Source organism: Miniopterus schreibersii, assembly GCF_964146895.1.
Source record: "Miniopterus schreibersii genome assembly, chromosome: 14".
NCBI classification, from domain to species: Eukaryota; Metazoa; Chordata; class Mammalia; order Chiroptera; family Miniopteridae; genus Miniopterus; species Miniopterus schreibersii.
The window spans coordinates 32,257,818-32,271,441 of record NC_138114.1 but is presented as its reverse complement, the minus strand read 5'-3'; the positions used below and the strand labels follow the sequence as shown (position 1 = coordinate 32,271,441).

At 47.2% G+C, this 13,624-nt stretch overlaps 1 protein-coding gene across 1 annotated transcript; it reads right to left on the bottom strand.

The window, feature by feature from the left end:
* Window positions 1–266: 266 nt before the first annotated feature.
* On the bottom strand, window positions 267–8,345 carry LOC308567316 (gastric triacylglycerol lipase-like; the record flags this gene model as incomplete). The annotated part of the gene is made up of 8 exons (XM_081158684.1): window positions 267–428; window positions 1,276–1,358; window positions 1,641–1,800; window positions 1,968–2,104; window positions 5,720–5,829; window positions 6,928–7,033; window positions 7,952–8,063; window positions 8,241–8,345. 8 exons carry the CDS (start codon window positions 8,343–8,345, stop codon window positions 267–269), a joined length of 975 nt encoding a protein of 324 aa, XP_081014810.1.
* Window positions 8,346–13,624: the final 5,279 nt, after the last annotated feature.

Genomic DNA, 13,624 nt, shown 5'->3' with positions numbered 1-13,624 from the left:
TGTGTGTGCGTGTGCGCGTACATATAAAGAATACTCATTATATATAGTGAGTTGTACTTTTTTTTTTCTACATGAGAGGACAATGGGATAATGGAAGGGAGCTGGAGGGGACAAAACTCGGAGCAACAACTTGTGATTCTCTTGGGTTTATCTGCACATCACGCACACAAATTCTGAAGCTACTCCTAGTTCTTACAAAGTACCATTTCTAAGTGACGATGGGACCAGTAATAAAAAATGTTGCTCCAATATCCAGAACAGAAATTTCAATGCATACAAACCGTGTTCAAGTTCTTATGGTCGAATCCACAAATGATAAATAAAGTATTGCTGCAGAGGGCATTTACTATTTCACGGGAACACAGTTCCTTGCCCACGAAGTTATCAAAATAGTGGTGTGGAAAGAATGCTTTGTTACCAAAGATAACCTGAAAAATAAAGGCAGTAGGGGGTTGGAAAAATCAAGCTGCAGAGAAGACACATTAATTTATCTAATTTACTGGTACAGGTGTGAATAGGCTGATGATCTTTTCATATTTTTATGCTGTTTTAGGAATTTCAAATAGGTTCAAATAATTTCCCACAATAAAGTTGTGGAATGGGCAGGGCATATATTAATACTGGGTGTTTGGTATCACATTGAGAACTGTACTGAATGCTGAGACGTATAAGACACCAAAGAGTTACAGTCTAGTTGGGGTAATGGGAGTTAGGAAATAAAATCATAGAATAGCACGGCAGAATGTTGCAATTAAGTGTCAAGACGTGTGGTTTGAACAATAAATCAGGGATAGATCAGAAAGGGAAATGGTGGCTCTGAGTCATAGTCTCAATCAAGTCTTCAGAAAGACAATGAGGCGAGGTAGTTTAATAACGGAAAAGACTGACTGGGCCTAGCTCTTCTTGGGCAAACTTGACATTTTGTCATCCGCATTTTATACAGGAGGAAACATGAGGCTAATAAATATTCAGGGTCTTGGGATAATTAAAATGGATTATAACTAGAATCCTGCCCCAAGCCCCTGACTTAAGGTCTAATGTAGTTTTGGGTTGTTGTGTGTGTGTTTTTACCACTCTCTACCCTGCCTATGAGAAAATCTGAGTACCAGCGGGAAATAAGTTCTGCATCAAGGTAGCCAGGGTCATCACAAAATCTTACATTTTGAATAAAAGCTTCGACCCGAAGCAAAGTTTCTCAGGCTTCAGACACACAAGTTAATTAAGAGTGAAAAGAAGCCAGTAGTACTAAACCAGACAAGGACAGGGCATCGTTACATCGTAGAGCTCGAGGCTAAACTGTTCTCTTAACGGAAACTGGACGTGTCGGTTTTGGCGGATGGGAGAAGTAGGTGATCCAGCTTTGGAAAAAAATAAAATTATTAATTCCCTGCCGTGTATGCCTACTTAATATTTATGGCTTGTTGCAATCTATGCTACTGACCTATGAAATCCCTGTTTACAGGGAAAGGAGCTCGTAGGCAAAGGCTCGGAACGCCCAGAGAGTTTAAGGAGGGGCCTCAAGTCCTTGCCTCCCTCCACTGTGACTTTTCTCTTCCCCTTTCCCTTCCCTCCTCTCTCCTCCTTTCCATCCTGTCCTTCCTCTTCCTAGTTGTCTTGGCCCAGCTAGTTGCAGTTCTTACTGGACTGTTCTGTTCGGTTTTTCTTTCCCTCCCGGGCTCGGGGAGGAATCGCGGCCTTGTTGGAGCTGTGAGGAGAGCCTGGCAAATGAAATCCCCTGAAGGCACCGCCAAGCCCCGCAAGGCAGCCAAGAGCAAAGGCACAGGCGGGGATCACAGGCTGCTGTGGGGACAGACACGGTCAGTGCTACTCAGGAAATAGTACAGCAAGAGGGTACATTTCTATTCTGAATGCCCACATGACTTTCACCATGGTTTTTGTTTCATTCCATCACTTTGAAATCCAGGGACGCTTTGACACCCTCCATTCAGTTAAAAAGAACCTCATACCTTAAAGAGGAATGGAGGGATAAGTGCCAGCTTTTTTATCGGGCTTTTGGCGTGCGTCAGAGAAACAACGGGAGCTAAAGCGTGAAAGACTTTGATTCTTTTAGCCAGCGTGGCATTAGTAGAAAAGGCAATAAAACCTGAAACAGAACAACAACAAATGGGTGAAGTATGTGTGTGTGTGTGTTACAACTGTGACATTATTTTAGGTTTAATAGGATTCCCATCTGAGGAAACCTGAGAAATAGATCATCTCTGCTTGTTCAAGGTAACCACATTTTAGTATTTTTAAAATTTGCTTTATTTCCAGAAATTTTCTATGGGAACATGAGGCTATAACTTTTGTTATAATAAACTCTTTTACCTGACTTTAGAAATAGGTCAACTTCAGGATAATCATATGGTGACAAAAAAGAGTTATTTATACTATACCTAAGATTTGATGTGTCTAAATTCATCTCATCAAATGAGATAATTAACTTTTAAAATGAGTAGGTTATATAAGCAGAAAGGCTAAGAGCATAAGTTTGAAATCTGACTAAACAGGATTTTGAATACTGGCTTTGCAGTTTATTAGTCTTGTGACCTTGGACAAGTCACCTAAACTCTAAGAGCCTCAGTTTCCTCAGCGGAAATACAGGCGTAATAATGAATGCTTTAGTAGGTTGCACAGGAACTCAACAGGGTAAATCATGTAAAGTGTTTACCAGGATATTTGGCACCTAGTAAATTCTTGACAAACGAGTAGCCAAGATATATCTGAATTACCTACACATGTTAAATATACTCAGCCCTGTCTGTAATTAATCAGTTTTATGAACAGGAGTGTATTAGTAGACTGGAATGGAATCAAATCGTTTTTAAGTTCTATTTCATACAGTTAAACTACACAGGACAATCTTTTCCCACCGTTAGTAATGGCACATACATGAGACTCAAAAGTGGCCTGGAAAAAAACAAACCACTTTCAGATTTATACTATAACCTCACCTATGTAAGATACAACCTGGTTCTAGTTGAGGAAGAATGTTTTTTTCCAGGTGCACTGTGTTTTTTAAGGAATTCTTTATCTGGTTGCCTAACTCTTCAGATGATAGGCGGCACATCACCAAGAATGAGCAGGAATCACACACGAGGAACCCACGTGGGGTCAGTAGGTCCCTGTGCTGTCAGGACAGGGGGCTTCTCAGGGGACTGCTCAGTGTAAGCTAGACCCTATTTTAGACGCAGTTCTGACAAGGATACCTCCCACCACACAGAAGTTGGAAGGATATCAATGTGAAGGCAGAAAAACTCACAGAAATGTACGCGTATGGTGAGAGCAACAGCAAGTTGTGCAGAAGTGAGAAAGAAAAATGGGTATGTTCAAAATTCGAATAACTCGAAGGAGTGGTGGGTTGAAGTTATTTGGTATGAGGTTAAGCAGTTTTACTCATCTCTTTAACACCTAAGGAAATGTTTGTATTGCATCTCAGTGCAATAATTTCATAACTCTAGATCACTGAGAAAAGATGAAGCTGCGCTCAAAATGTGCTATTTAAAAAGGCAAGGGAGTGTGTCGTTAAGTCCACACATATTTCCATTCAAAATGGTTAAATTTGTATACAGTTTTGGAAATTAAAGGAGTAGATCTTAGTCATCTAGAAGTCTCTTTCACGAAGGACTTTGAGTCAGTTGTGGACCCTGTGTTACTGCTGCTGAGCTGCACTGCCCAGACCCCCTTCAAGCCTAAGGCACTTATTCAACCCTGCAGGTAGGTGGTCAGTCCTCTCTGATTTTGCTTTTTCTCAATGAGAACCCAAGGTTACGCTTCCTTCTTGGGGCAGCCTGCATTTAATGAATGGGCAACAAGGAGGGTAAAAAGGCCCAGCCACCTAGCCTCACTGGAGAAGAGCCATGGTGTACAGAGTCGGCTGAGGCCTTTTGGCTTCTGCGTCGCAGCTCAGCTTCTCTCTCTCTGCCTAGTCCTGCTTTTTGCCCTTTCCCCTAAAGTTGCTTCTCTAAAAAACATCCTGAGTACTAATCTTCATCTCTTTGGGAACATGACCTATTACATTGAGATGCTCTATCTCACTGACCTTTTCCTCAGTCTAAAATTCTACAGGGGAGACCCATGCTTTAGGACAAGCTAGCAATAAGGAGAGAACTGCCGAAGGCTTCCACTGATTTCACCCACTTCCCTGCATATGTGTCCGCATACAGACATTCTCACTGCTTAGAATTGTATTAGGAAATAAAGTCCTCAGCTGACAGTGAGAATCAGCATAAAAATATGCAATCATTCCTCCCACATGACTCGTCATTTCCTCCTCCTGCTTCCACCCTGCTTCTTTTATAATTGATGGTTTGACCCCTCCACTTGAATCTGCAATAGGCACCTAACACTTAGCAGGTCTAAAACTGAGCTCCTGCTATCCCCCACCACATCAATTCTTCTCAACTTTCTTTTCTTTTTAAAATTGATCTCAGAGACAGAAGGAAGGGAAGGAGAGAGGGAGGTAGAAGAGAAAGAGAGAGAGAGAGAAACACTTGTCCTGACTGGGGATCGAACCTGCAGCTTAGGTATGTGTCCTGACTGGGAATCGAACCCGTCACCTTTTGGTGTACGGGACAATGCTCCAACCAACTGAAACACACCAGCCGGGGCTCTTCTGAGTGTTCTTCATCTTGGTTAATGGCAGCTCCATTACTCCAGGAGCTCAGGCCGCAAATCTTGGCATCATACTTAATTCCTCTCTTCCTCTTACACTCATATCCCATATGTAAGCAAATCCCGTTGGTTTCATCTCAAAAATATTATTTTAAAATATATATCTAGAGCCTAACCACGTATCATTATCTCCCCAGCTACCTGCACCTTCTCACCTAGGTCACTATCATCTCCCACATGGGATACTGTAAGAGTCTCCTCTAACTGGTTTCTCTGCTCCAGCCCTGGCTCCCCTTCAGCAACTAGAGGGGCCCTGTTAACAGGATCACATCACTCCTGGTTCTGTAGATGATCAATACGTCGGATCATGTCACTCCTCTATTAAAAACTCTTCCGTGATTTCCATTTTCTCTTAGCGTGAAAGCTGATTCACCTACACTGTGAACACCGTCATTGCCATTCCCTCTTCCTGGAACATCAGTCTTCCAGGTATGCACTACATATGGCTCACTCCCGGACCTCCTTCATGTCACTACTTACGGAGGTTGGTACTGTCCCCTATCTAAAAGTGTTGTGTGCCCCTGTGATGCTCCCTAATATCTTTCCTTCATTTACTTTTCTTTCCATAGCATTACCATTATCTAATAGACTTTATATTTTATTTTTTAATCTTTGTCATTTTCTCTGCCTCCTCCTACCAGAATGTAAGTAGTAGGAAGACAAATATTTTAATCTATTTTATTTAGTGTCATATTCTCAGGACATCTGTTGGGTGCTCAATTAATACGGTTGAATGAATGGAATCAGTTCAGTCCAGAGGCTGTGTGGTGCAACCTTTCAGAGCTTGGGGGGCAGAGCACCTGGGCTGGTAAATGAGCTACATTATTTGTAATAATTAGGTTACCTTGCACAAATTATTTACCCCCTGTTTTGTTTCCCTATGTATGCAATAGGAATAATAATTGTTCCTATGTCATTGGGCTGTTGTAGACATTATATTCTATAATGAAGGGAAAGCAACTAGCGTAATGACCAACATGCCTGCATAGCAACGGGAAAGGGGTCTCTTCCAACTAAGCCACCTGCTTTAACTGTTTTTACCTACCAATGGTGGTGCCCTGGGAATGGCCAACATAATGCAGCTTTTCCTGCCCAGTTTTCTTTAAAATGAAGTCAATGGTGGCTGGAAGGTCATATTTAGCCATTTCATCGAAGCTGCAAGAAAAAGACAAAATAAAACAACAGATTTCCTTGCTATAATTTCTAAAAGTCAAACATATTGATAGCTAAGGCTCCCTTTGAGAAATTGAAAATGATTCTCTAAGCATCGCTGCTTATAGACCATCAGTGAGGGCCCAGTGCCCTTTGGGATGGCTTCTCATAAATGGTTGACATCATTTCTGAAGCACAGCATTAAAGCCACAATTGAATCAAAACAAGAGAGTATCTGTAGCTAGGGATTATTTCTACCCCTAAAACAATATCAGGTTTAATAATCATTTGTACACAGTGTTCCGCTGTCATTAAATATGAACCATACCCCTATTTTATTCTTCACAAATCAGCCAGAACAACCTTTCGAAAATGAAAATGGAATTCTACCACTCCCTTGTTTAAAACTTTTCAGTGGCTGCTCATTAAATTTTGAATGAGCTCCAAGGCCCTCACCATGGCCTATGCAGCCCTGCCTCATCTGGCCCTTGTCAGCGTCTCCAGGCTCCTCTAGTGTCACTCTCCCACTTCCTCACTACAGCAGGGACACATAGGATTCCTTCCAGTTCCCAGAACTCTCAGCATTTTTGTGCCAAATTGTCTTCAGTTCTCCACTTCCATTAGTAATTTTCAGGAATAAGGCACGTGAGGGACCACGAGAGAAAACCTTTGGTAATCTCTCCACGGTATCCAGCCTCATTGTCCCATCCCAACCTCGACGTTGACACTGGCTCAGATCGCTGTCCTTGATTCCCCAGCTAGGCTGAACATTCTCTTGAACCCCTGTGGATGTTCCTCTCCAAATCTACTCAGGGGAGAACATTTCCTTGCTTCCGTCATTTTGTTCATTCCCTTTGGAAAAGCATAATCAGGGAGTTCTCTAATACTGGGTAAGGAGATCACGGAAAGTTTGGAGAAGAAAACGACCCTTGCAATGAGGTGTATGGAAGAATCCATGAAAGAAAATAAAAATTTCTTCTTTCTCTTCTTACTTGGAGTATAATATGCTAAAATGGGACTGAATCGGAAGGGGTAAATACCCATACTCTTTAAATTCAATATTTATTTTTGTGTCCGTTGCTAATTGTTTCTTTTCTTTACCTGAAAGCCCAGAATTCAGCGGACTCTGGTGAATAGTATATATTTCTCTTGGCCCAGGTATTCCCCTGGCTGTTCCCCAGCCACACATCATAACCAGCGTCGGCCAGGAGGAAGCCCAGGCTGTTGCTGGGCAGGTTAGCAATCCAGTTTGTGGCCGAAGCGATAAAACCGTGTTGTAAAAACACAACAGGTCTCTGACCTAAAGGAAAATATTATTTAAAAGCTGTATAAACTCATTTCTTATTCTAAGATAAATTATAAAGATAGAAATAGGGTTTCATAGCACTAGAATGAAATCATTTGCTTGATTGAGTTGAATACTTTTGAATATCTTACCTTAATTATGGTGATGGTTTCTCAGATGACAGAACTTATCAAATTATACCCTTTAACTATGTGCAGGTTTTTGTATGCCAATTATGCCTCCCAAAACTATTGAAACAATTATATTCTAAAAAATTCAGCATGATGTTCATTTAAGTGGCCTTGCTTAATTTTATACTTCCTGTACTACGCAATTTTTCTACAATGAGAAAAAGATACATTTTTAATAGTACTAGCAAAAATGAATTTTCTCTCTTTAAGAAATGAGCCTTGACTTGCCTCCCAGTTCTCCACCCTGAAACACACACCCTGGCTAACTCTCCCCGATCCTCTAGGACTGAACTCAGTCTTATTTCAGAGAGCAAGCTTTCCTGGACTTCTCCCAGTGAGGTGCCTTTGTCAGGACTGACTTCTGGTTTAATATCCTGTGTGTGCTTCTAGCATTGCTCTGATCGCATGTTATTATCATCACTGTTTATCTCCCTCATTCGCTTGGTGGTGACCTCCTTGAAGACTGGAGATACGACTTCATCACTGCTGCATTTCCAGAATGAGCAAGACTCGTGAGGTCTTTAGGAAAGAATACAAGGAGGAAAAAGGGGAGGAAAAGAGCAAGGAAGGCAAGAAGGGAGGAAAGGAGAGAGGGAAGGAGGGAGGAAGGAAGAGGGAAAAAGGAAGGAGGGGAAGGTTATACCTCTACTCTCAGGATTTTTCTTCCCATGAGGAATTCTGTAGACCTCAAGAATATAACCGTCTTTAGTCACAACTTCATGTTCTTCACTCGGGTATCCCCAATAAGAAATCATCTGACTCTGATGAGGAAAAGCCAAAACTTTTTTAGTTGACTTCTTAAATGCATCTGGTTAAGTAGATAGTGCTATATTTAATCGAGCATGTGAAAGCTTATATCCATTCTAATTCTAAGTCATGGCCATATTTTGGTTTTATAGGTTTTGCTGTGGTTTTTTTTTCCCCCTCCAGTAACTTACAACATTCATAGTCACTTCAGGGTTTTCAGGATGTAATTTGCCGAAGAAGCCGTGTGTAGTTCCAAGTGCAGAGATCAGACTTGCCACTGTGAATAGTAACCACATTTTGGTTCTGCCTGGAATAGAAGAATAAATGGTGCCATGGTTAGCCTATTGAACTTTCATAATTCTCCTACTTTTTTGTTTTTTAATTTTATCTTCATGTGAAGGAGAGAAATGTTTAGGTTTTATTACATTCTGTTGAACAAAAACCTGGGACACATGGGTGTTAGCACAGCATTTTAATTCTTAACATGTTTCCACTCTACTTGATTCCTTTTGCTTAAGAACATTTCCATTGGGTTTTGAAGTGGTTTTGAATAAAACTTAATTGATAAAAAAGTCTTCTGCCCTGGCTGGGTGCCCCAGTTGGTTGGAGCATCGTTCCGTACACCAAAAGGTTGTGGGTTCGATTCCCAGTCAGCACGCATACCTAGGTTTTGGGTTCCATCCCTGGTTGGGAGCACATGGGAGGCAACCTATCAATGTTTCTTGCTCACATTGATGTTTCTCTCTCTCTCCCCCCCCCCTTTCTTCTCTCTCTTCCTTCCTCTGTCTTTAAAATAAATAAAAACGTCCTCAGGTGAGGATTAAAAAAAACTCTTTTAATTATCTGGCATAATATCATATTCCAATTATGCCTTATGTTTAAGGCTTTTGCCATCTTTTTTTGAGAGTCCAAAGTTGGGGGGGGGGGGTGAGACATTGTGTGGGCATTTGACTCTTCTAGATTCAATCTCAATATAACATGTATTCAAACTGATCATGATGTTTTTAATATTGTTAATAATAGTCACTCCATAAATATTTATCATGAGGTAATTATGTGGATTTTAAAGCTACCTCCATCTTCTCAAAATACTGCCATAACTAGAGTCACATGTGAATATAATTTTAGGAAAGTTTTTGCTCTTTTAATTTTTTGCTGTGATATTACCTAATTGAAATTACCTAGGTAAGCCTTGGCAAATATAAATTGACAATGCATTGGAGAGTAGAATTTCTCCCCCCACAAGTCTTTAGCAACAAAAAGGAAAATCAGTATCATGATTTGAAAATGATTCTAGCAATTTCCTAATTCGACCCTGTCATATTTTACGGGTAAGAAATAGCAACTTATTTCTTAGATAATTTAATGATAATTTCAAGTAGACTGACTTAGTGCTATTGTTTAAATAAGCAACCTTTCACTTAATTGCTTTCTCAAAATTGTCAGGCTTTTATAAACTATTTTAAAAAGTGAAAAAAAAAATGTTAATCTCCATAAAACATCTGCAGCTCTTATGACAAAAGATTAATTTCTTTAGTATCTAATTAGCTTTTATAAATCAGTAAGAAAAAGAGTCACATCAATAGAAATTGGCATAGTACATGAAAAAGCTTTTCATAGATATAAAAGTGTCCTAAAACCTAGACTTAAAAACATTTGCAAATATTCTTAATTTATCATCCATGCAATAAATTAAAACTATAATATTATAATAGTTTCCATCTATCAAATAAAGCTTGATAAATTATAGTAATGGCAAAGTTGGATAAAACAGACCCTTAAAGGTGGTTTATAGTTATATACATTTTTGCGAGGTGTCCGGTGCCGCGCGACTGCTTCCCGCCGGGCTGAGCGGGAAGGTGGGGGACTGGCAATAAGACGCGAGAGACAGAAAGCGGGATCCGGGGGCTCGCCGCAAGCTGATGCCCTACAGGCGACCCTAACAGGCGTTGCAGCTTTATTTTATCCCGCACTGGATTGCCTCTCAGGCACTCTTAGCACCGGGTATCGTTCTCCCTCTGCTGGCCCAGCCACCGTCCCCAGGTTGCCCCCCGAGAGGGCAAACCTGTTGCTTTCACCTGGGTGCACGTGGCTCGGGCTCCCTGTCCCTGGGGAACGAGGCCTAGCCTTTGGCTGAGCCTCCTGGGCTGCAAGGGCTTTGCCAGCCTACAGCCCGCTCCCACATCTCCCCCTTTTCTTTTTTCTAAGCGCAGCTGATGCGGGTCTACTCGGAGCTGGAGAACCTGCAGAAACCAAGACGCATGAGTGTCACGATGCCCAGGAGACACGGGAAAGGATGCTGCAACCTATTAGAGGGGTTCAAACCATTCGAGCCCCTTTGCACAGCCAGCAGGGCGACAAAGAGAGTGTCCGGGGTGCGCGGCCCCCCATGTGGACGCACCGCCCCTTCTCCCTGCGCCGTCAAGCGCTGGATGCGCCCCCCCGGTGAGTGGACGCTGGGGCACGAGGGCCTCGGGCGGGGTCTGCAGGGGCGTCATCCCTGGCACCATGGGCCTCCCCCGGGGTCCATGCCGCCGCTCCCGCCGCTCGGCCCCTCCGCCCATCTAGGAAAAACACGAACGCGGCCTGGGCCCCAAATAAGAGCCGGGTCCGGCCCGGTCCACTTTCCGGTCAAGGGGCCTTTGCAGAGCACCTGCGGCTGGGCAGACGCCCGGCTCGGCGGCCTAGGGCCCGGGTCGCCCACATCCGAACAATCGGGGTAAAAAGTGCGTGATGTAACACGCTAGCGGGAGAGGGGTGGTACCGTCTCCCCCTTTTTGTTTCTCTAATTGAGTCTTAAGGGTGCGGGGCGCACGCTCGACTGTGCCCTGACCCCGAGGACCGTGAGGGACACCGGCGCGGAGAGCGTGCCAGAGGCGGCGCAGGAGGCGGCGAGGCCCACTCTCCGCCTTCGTCTGGCCACGGCCGCAGGCGCCGCCGGGCGGTGGCGACCGGCGTTCCGCACTCTCCGGGTTTGGGCCGCGGCAAAAATAAAGCCGGGAAACGTATCCACAGACGCGTGAACCCAGCGTTGGCGCGCAAAAGAGGGTAGGCGTGCTGCGTCCATCGCCTAAGCGGGGGGACAGAGGCCGCGGGGGTTCACGGCGCACGCGGGAACGGCGAGGAAAGGCCGGCCGCGTGAGCGGGATCTGACGGCGCGCCCAGCAGCCCCGCGGGGGGCACGGCGTTCTCTGCGTCAGGCAGAGGCACCCCGGGCACCGAGGGCGTGGGACGGGCGGGCCAGCGCCCGGGGGCCCCTCCGCTGGAAAGGCTTCAGTGTCCGCGGCGCAGTGCCCCTGCCAGGGGCCCGGGCGGCGAGCAGCGGGCTCGGGTGCGGCCGGCACAGCGGCGGAGGGCTCTGGCGCGCAAAGGCGCAGCGGCTGGGGGACCGGCGAGGAAGACCCTCCTCTGGGGCACGGCCGACGACAGCAGGGTCAGCGGCCTCGCACACTGCCGAGAGGTACTAGCTACCTGTGTAGAGGGTAAGGGGCCGCCAGGGAGGCGGGAACAGGCAGCTCTCACCGTCTGTGCCCAACGCGGGCTACGGATCGAGTGCGTATTGGGACCTGCCGCCAGGACCCTGGCCTGTCGGGAACCGGGGCCGGCAGTAAAAATGGTCCAAGCGGCGGGGACGGGGGAGTCGGCGCATGATCCGTGGGAAGATTACAGGGGTGTCAAGGAGCAATCGTGCGATTCTTGCGGCTGGGTGACGGCGCGAGAGGCGCCCCGGGAAGGAGGCCGGGCCGCCTGCCCGACGCCCGCGTGCTGCGGAGCCGCCGCCGCCGCTCCTCGGGGTCAGGAGCGCGCGTGACTGCGGGCGCATTGCCGCTGAGCTGTGCCAGCTGGTTTCGGCCACGGGCAACAATCTGAGAGACAAGTTCACGGCAGGGCGTCGGTGCCCGTGGGCGTGGGCGGCGTAGGACAGACAACTAGACCGACGGGGTCCTGGGGGCTCTTCGGGAGGGCCGGGCCCCCCAGGGCTTTCTCTGCCGGCCGCAGGGCCACGCGCCCTTCTGCTGTAAGGACTCGAGGGAGGCGGCCTCCGCGTCCCCCCGAAGGGTGTGAAAAGGGGTTGCAGCTGGCCCGTGGTAAGTTTGAGCGACCGGCAGATCCAATTACTGTCCTCGAGAAGTTTTTTGAAAACCATTGAGGGTTTTTAGATGATCCACACTTATTTGTACCTTCTGCGGTGAAATTTTTCGCCCCTCGATGGCGCTACCCAAATGCGAAAGGGCACCATAGCTGGAGAGAGCAGCCCCGGCTGGGGGGCCCCACCAATTCCATGGTTTCATTTACTGCACGGAGGTCTCGGAGCAATCTCCATTTTCCTGATTTCTTCTTAATGACAAGTTTTGGGGTGTTCCAGGGACAGTTGGATAACTCTATATGACCAGCCTTTAACTGTTCCTGGCCCAGCGACTGCGCAGCGGTCAGCTTCTCCCTAGTCAGGGGCCATTGGTCCACCCACACAGGGGCCTCAGAGAGCCAAGCTATGGGGCCTGCCCACGGGGTAGCCGGGGACAGCACGGCCCCAGTCACAGATTTGTGTCCCTAATCCTTTGTCCCGGCATTTGGCCTGGGGCTGTGGGCTCAGCAATGCCTTGTCCGTGCTAGCCAAGGCCCTGGCCAGGGAGAAATCCCCGATTCAGCATTTGGTTAGTTCTGATATCATTGGGGCTGACTAAAAGAACCCCCATATCCTTTGCTATATCCCTTCCCCAGATTTATGGGGAGCTCCTCAAACAGGTAAGGTTGGAAATGGCCCTGATGCCCTTGGGCGTCCGGCCGGTGGAGAGCCGCGGAGCTCGGCAGGGGGCCCGAGACTGTCGGACCCCCGCAGGTCAGCAAGGGCCGCTGGAGCGGGCGCTGGCCAGGCCGGCGCCGTCGGGCCACCACCGAGACGTCGGCGCCCGCGTCTAAGAGCTCGCGAAACAGTTTTCCAGGAACGCGTAGCCCCGTCTGGGGGGATCTCGTCCAGTCTGCTGCACCCAACAGGCAGCGTCGGAGGATCCAAAGCCCCGAGGCCCCGCGATTCTCCACGAGCAGCCGTCCCTCGGGTAAACCGGGGAGCAACATAAGCTGCCCTATTTTCGTCTCTGGGGTAAGGGTCGCAGTGGCGCTGGGGGCACAGGCCGTAACCTTAATTTCCCCCGGGGAGTCATCAGCTATTCCGGGGTGAACCTGCAGCCCTTTCATGGTTAAACTGCTGCTTCCCAGCCACAGCCCTGCTGAGCCTTTGGGCAAAGGGCCGCAGGCTCCCGTGGGTATGGCCTGGGTCCCATTTCTGGAGTCAGTGCAGGGCGGGCGGAGGGCCTGAGGTCAGGTCCTGCTCCCTGGCATGGCCCCTTGTAGCTGCCTATTGACTTCCTCCCGGGGCTGGCTCCGGGGGGGGGGGGGACACCGAGGGGGCCCCTATTGTTTGACGGGGCGAGTGGCCCCGAGCTGGCAGCTGGGTTGCCCATCTGCAGCATGTCGAGATTTACGCTCGTTGGCCGGTGCTTCCCGCTCTTACTGCGCACAGAGTCCCGGGGCTTTGCCCCGCCCCCTGCCTGTGCCCCGGGCGCCGCGGTGTCCC